The sequence below is a fragment of the Elephantulus edwardii genome, unplaced genomic scaffold (genome assembly GCF_000299155.1).
Source record: "Elephantulus edwardii isolate Elephantulus edwardi_28Jun2011 unplaced genomic scaffold, EleEdw1.0 scaffold00026, whole genome shotgun sequence".
Taxonomy (NCBI): domain Eukaryota; kingdom Metazoa; phylum Chordata; class Mammalia; order Macroscelidea; family Macroscelididae; genus Elephantulus; species Elephantulus edwardii.
In genome coordinates, this window is record NW_006399776.1 from 9,564,169 (window position 1) to 9,570,765 (window position 6,597).

At 36.7% G+C, this 6,597-nt stretch overlaps 1 protein-coding gene across 1 annotated transcript in view; it reads right to left on the bottom strand.

Moving 5' to 3' along the window:
- Positions 1-668: 668 nt before the first annotated feature.
- The window catches only part of SPRED1 (sprouty-related, EVH1 domain containing 1), a 141,040-nt gene continuing 135,111 nt past the window's right edge, over positions 669-6,597 (bottom strand). Inside the window, exons 7-8 of the mRNA XM_006883036.1 lie at positions 4,786-4,887; positions 669-1,399 (exon numbers count right to left, since the gene is read on the bottom strand). Coding sequence (XP_006883098.1) covers positions 749-1,399; positions 4,786-4,887 — 753 coding nt within the window. The 3' untranslated portion in view covers positions 669-748. The remainder of the gene's footprint in view (positions 1,400-4,785; positions 4,888-6,597) is intronic.

Genomic DNA, 6,597 nt, shown 5'->3' on the forward strand with positions numbered 1-6,597 from the left:
ATTTTTAAGGTTTTAGATTACCAGAATGTACAGATATAACTCAACATAAACTGTAGCCAAAGGGAAATGAAAATATCAAATCATTCACATGGAATACAAAACATTATTAACTAGATGAGTTAAACATTCAAAATATAATGGAATGTGACAGTAGACATATATGTATATATCTACTTTGGAACTAGGAAAGGGAAAGAAAAGTTTAATATGTAATAATTCGTACCTTACATTTAGTTAAATATAAATATTTGTTATTTATACATAAAACTGCTTCAAAAACCAACTAATAAATGATTTAGTTGTACTTGTTTTACTTCTTATAATTTCCAAGTGTTAACTTTTCTTAGATTTAAATCAAGTATCCCTTAGTGCACTTTTAGTTCATGTTCTAATGAATTCAATTCTTTAAAAGTCCCATCACCTAATGCATAAATATACAAAATGCCAAAAATTAAATCCCTCTGAGTTGAGTATTTTATGCTCATTTTTTATAGCTAATAACCAGAAATGGTCTCCTTTTGAAAATACTCATTACAGCCTGTAACAAAACATGCCATGCACCAAAGGGAAAAAGTTATGCATGGCTAGCATTTGTGAAATACCAAGAATTGACGAGTCCTGCTTCCTCCACGTGTGGCCCCAATGATACCAGGCAAGCTTCCATATTACTTGCCAAAAGCTTCCACAAATCCAAGCTAGTTAATTCCTGGAAACAAAGATTTTAAGCTCATTTTGGCACTGGATCATTTCATCCAGCAGCTTTATGTTTCCCACCACAGCACCCACAGGCCTCTCCACAGCGATGGCACATTCTCAAAGGGACATAGCAGCACATACATGGTACAATGAAAGACAAAGCTACCAGGGCTAACCATCGTAAGCAGAACTTGTCATCGCTAGTGTCACAAGAACAGGGATCAGAAAAATCTCCCTCAGAGTCTGACATACAATGATACAACATGCTCTCTGCACAGAGCATGCAACTAACTTGATATATGCATCTTTTAATAGGGTCTGGAGCATCCTGACATTTCCCTCTGCCATTTTCTTCATGATTAAACCTCTCCTGGCAGTATATGCAGCGAGAACGTTCACCATCCTCTTTTCTTCGTTTTGACTTCTTAAATTTTAATGAGGAAGGCTGTGTCTTAAATACCACAGAGTCTTTGAGTGAACTTAACTTAGTTTCATCACCACAAGAGTACAGATAATCAGGTTTTTTACTGTCTGATTTTGAAAACTGAATACTGGAGTCTGTATCATCTCTCTCCAAGTCATTTTTCCACATGTCAGGATGTCTGTAGTCTGCATAACGACGTATTAAGATATCACGAGGGTTAATTCTGACAATTTCATCTTCGTCTTGAAAGCTGACATGTCTGATAGGTTTCAAAGGACCCTATAGAGAAGACATGAAAATTTTAAGGACATACATAGTCTGGCTTTATGGGAAGTTTTTATTACACACACGTACTATTTATCGAAGTTTAATTTACATACAAAAAAATTATCTGTTAAAATTTAACAAAGGCCTCTATTGCCACTATCCAGTTAAAAAATATTCATATGACTTCACAAAAAGCTTCACCAAACATCCACTGTTTGGTTCAAAAAGCTAGTTTTATACCATTTATAACAGTGTAGAACAAGTTGTAAATATACAATATAAAATCAAGTTTCTTCTCTGTACTTGGCTTCCCCTCCACCTCACCAACCTATCCACAAAGTCAGCTTCCCTTGTCATTCTTCTATACTTGTGTATACCCCTTTCCTACAATTGTTGTTGTTATGTGCCGTCAAGTGGCTTGTGACTCACAGCGACCCCATGTACAACAGCCCTAAACACTATCTATCCCTTGCCAACCTTACTGTCTCTGACACACCTATCTCCATTACCCCAGTGACTGAATCACTCCATCTCATCAAGGGTCTTCCTCTCCTGTGCTGTCCCTCCGCCCTTCCAAGTATGATATCCCTCTCCAAGGACTTATCCTGCCTTGCAACATGTCCAAACAGAATCCTTGCCTCCAAGGAGCAGCCTGACTCCACCCTCTCCTAGTAGTTTATGGTATATTCAATACTTTTCTCCAGCACCAAAGCTCAAAGACATCAATTCTCCTTCTATCATCCCTAGTTATTGTCCAGCTCTCTGATGCATAGCAAGTAATGGCAAAGACCATGGCCTGTATCAGGCGCACCTTAGTGTCCAGACTGACATTGTTGTTCCTCAGGACCTTGGAGACTTCTCTGTCAGCAGACTTTCCCCGTGGAATTCGTCTTTTAATTTCCTGGATGCTGGTACCAAAAATGTTGATTGTGGAGCCAAGCAAACTGAAGCTGTCAACAATCTCAATCTCCCCCCATCTATCATGATGCTGCCAATCGGCCCAGTGGTGGGACTCTTTGTATTGTATTTCCTATAATACCACACCCTTAATCCAACAGTGTTCATTATGTATTTCCCACATCGTTCCTGGTGAAAACCCCCCCACTATATTTTCTCTATCTAAACTTTCCTCTAGTGTTTCTCCCTACAACAGCACTTTGCCACTTAGGACTTGCTTTTCTCAGCATGTCCTCTAGACTCACTCAAGTAGTGCAGTGTTTCCTAAACACCAGCTGAATTATTCCTCTCTCCTTGAAGTATGGCAATTTTCTATAAAGTTTACCAAATATTTACCAGTGTGTAGGCTTTCCCCCCTTTACGGAGAAACATTTTTTTACGTATCTAAGGATTTGATTTATAGAAGGTCATATTCTCCCATCTTATCTTCTGTTGGTTGCACATTTACAGCTAGCTGAGGCTTATTTATGCTGTAGGTTGTTGGGGTATTCTCTTAAGCTGGAACCACCATCTGACCCTCCAAGGGGTTTTAAGAGGCAGAAAAATGGTACAGAAGGAGACTGGCTAAGCAGCAGGTGGATAAGAACTTGGAGCCCAATTTGGCACAACTCCTTAGCATTTAGCCACAAGAACTCCCTATGCTGTAGACCACGGCTCCTAAATTTATTTCTATTCTGATCCTTTTCTGCTATGTTTATCGCTATAAACAGGGCTAAGGACTGGTTTTACCATGTACTAGAGGTTTTAGTATGAGGTTTTCATTCTCATTTGCTTCATTTCAATTTTTTACATGTCATACTACCTACTCACAAAAATTACCAAAATTGAGAATGGAAATACCAAAACACTTAAATAAGCTCATGCAAAACCGATAACCTAAAACAAGTTTTCCAAATAAAACAAGGAAGCAATGAGTGGTTTAATATGCTTTCTAAGCACTGGATTTTCATGCTTCTCTATTGTTTTAGTATTGTGCTGGCTGTACCCTCTCCTTCTTGTGATAATTTCCTTAATCCTGGCAGCTCTTTATTGCATGTCTTTGAGTAACTGTAATTTCCTAATTGTCCAATATAGGAACTTTGTATCATTGTATGTCTTCTGGCTTCTTGTCTCAGAGATTCACTGGATGGGCAATCTGATATGCTTTACTACAAGAAGACTTGTTTTGTCTGTTCATAATGTTTGAACTTGACTGCAGTTCCTTTAGCACTGTGGGAGGCTCTTCTTGCTATGTGTTGGTTGTACCTTTTCCATACGGTAGTAACATTTTGGTTTACTGTGTTTTACTTATGTTTTCATAACTTTCCTTCAGCTTTTTAAATTTCCAAGTAATAAATCATTGGAACAACTCCACACTGGCATGTATCTTCCAGCTTCCTGATTCTGGGATAATCACGGCGTTGGCAATTTGGACTGCTTCTTTCAGAGAAGATTTGAGTTTTTTCATGTTTGAACCTGACTGCTTCTTCCTTGCCATTATGCGAGGCTCTTCTTAGGACACTAAGGATGTGTAGGCACTGGGTGACTCAGAAGTTCCTAGGTTATTGCAAATGAGGTCTTCTTTGGTCAGATGAGGTCTTTTGGTGGTTGTCAGGTTGACTGTCTCCTTGATTTGGGCTGTTGCTGTTGGTAGGTCCTAAGAACCTTATCAGGGAGGGAAAGGTGTTCAGACTTGGTGTGCCATTTCAACTTGTCTCTAAAATGGTTGCTTTACTCCACCTTCCTCCTTCAATCTTTGTCTAATTTTGTGCTCAATAAGTTCCCCAATTTCAGGATTATTGTCAGTAGCTGGCTTTCCTATGTTCCTGCAGTAGTAAGTTTTCCAGTGTAACTAGTTTGCCATCCAAAAAATTCTTCTCTATAGCTTTACTTGAGAAAGAATGTCTTCAAAGCAGCAGCCCTGAAGTTCACCAGCAACTTGAATTCACCACTGAACATTCAAGCCAAATTCATTCCATGTAGTCCATTCCTGAAATATTTAAGTATCAGCAACATGAACACAATCCTCAACAAGTCCAGAGTGACCGCCCAAAAGTGACTTAGTATCTCTCTTGCTCACACTCCAAGTAGTCTTCTATGAATAAGGCCTACAGAAAAAGGAATCTTTCCTTCACTCATAAAAATAGCTTTAATTCATGCTGGAGTAAATTTCTCATTCAAAGGTTTGGATCTAGATCTAAAATCAGTTCTAGGTCTGGGCTAATGGATGTGATCCATCCACTAAGTTGACAATATGCAATGTCAGTAAAGAAACAAGTAACAATTTCCTAGACTCAAACCAGAGTCAGGCAGAGTTAAAGTAATACTAAGTCAAGTTTCCTCCAATTTGGAAACATATCCAACAAATTTATGAACCAAAATTTTTCCAGTATAATACAGAATTAGAATTCAACTTATTTGCTAGTTATATCATTATTAGACGAGAAACTGAAGTTACTTACCCTAGTTTGAGACTTGAGGCTTCCACACTCCTTGGATATTTGCCGTTGCACATATTCCATACCTTTGCTTTGAATGTCTAGGCCTGGCTGACCGAATGTTACCTGAAATATAAACAATTTCTACTTGAATAATAGAATGAAATCCTTATATTTAATTAAGCTATATACAGTGTACATTCCAAATATGTCACAGACTATTTCTATATGGTTGTGATATAAATGATGATTTATAAGTTATAGTCTAAAATGTGATCTATAGACCAAAAGTGGGGACAACTCAAATGTCCACAGCCAATTGTGGTATATCTATACAAAAGAGTATTATTCAAACAAACAAAAAAAAAAACCCTAACCCACCAATGTACTAATTTATGCCACAACATGGATGAACCTTGATGATAAAATGCTAAATGGAAGAATCCAGACATAAAAGGTCACATATTATAGGGAATGCTCAGAACAAGGAAATCTATAGATACAGAAAGAAAGTAGATTTGAGGTACCAGGGGCTGAAGTAGTTATTGAAATGGGTTTTCTTTTTGGGTGACAAAAAAGTTCTTGAATTAGAAAAGTGGTGACAGGTACACATTCTTAAGGCTGGAACTCAGAAAATGATTAAGGTGATGATCTAAGTGGCAAAGAATAAAACTTTATAAGCCTTTGAAAACAAAGTAAGGAGAATATTTCTGAGGTAAGGACATGAGAGGTATTTAGCAAAGCAGTATCAGTAAAATAATATCTATTTGAATAATGATTTATGAATAATATATTCAATCACATTAAAATTTAGACCGCTGTGTTTATCAACCACCACAAATAAAGTAGAAAACTATCACAAAGTAGGAGAGAATCGTCCCAAATAGAATTCTAAAAAGTATTTGTACTCCAAATACATGGAGAAATTACATACATTTAAATAAAGTACATTCATTTAAAAATCCATGCTTGTACTTGTAAATAAATTTATACATTAACATCAGGGGATAAGAAAGTTTGTACTTGCAGTATGCTTACCAAAAGCAACAGCACCACTAACAAATTAATAATCTTTTCTCTAACTTTAATATTTTGGACTATATTTATGGTCTGGCTTATTGAGGAGTTGCTAGAAGAAGTTCCCAGATGATGTAGAAGACTTGGCTATCTTCACACTTGCTCAAAGTTGCTGCTGTTGTGTTGTTCCATCAAGTTGGAATCAACCCATAGCTGACCCTTCAGAGGGTTTTCAGAAGCAATAAACCACATGGGCAGAGACTGCCCATCTTCTTCCCATGGAGCAGCTGATGGATTTGAACGGCATACTTCTGTGTCAGAAGTACAATTCCTTAGTACTAAGTCACTTGAGTCCCCTCTCCCCAAAAGAATTTGTGATTAAAAGACTTGAGGGCACAGAACTTTAATTGTCACTGTTAAATTATTCTAAAATTGTTATTTTCTGTCTGGAACATCCATCACCATCTCAAATCGAGAAACACTATTTGGAGACAGTAGCTGAATAATTTCTATTTTTCAAAGACATCAAGTCATAGATTCTACCATCATTATTTAAGATTAACATAATAAAACAGCTTAAAACGAAAGACAATCCATTGTAATAAAATTATGGAAGTTAGAAGATAATGACATGCATCTTACAAAAACTCAAACATTAAGAAACAAATGTGTAATGATTCTAGAGAGTAATAAAAAAATTAAAGAACAGTAAAAAGCAGTTGAGTAAACAGAAGTTAATACTGCTTTCTTACTAAATGAGTTATATACATATATACATATATACATATACATATACACATATATACATATACACACATA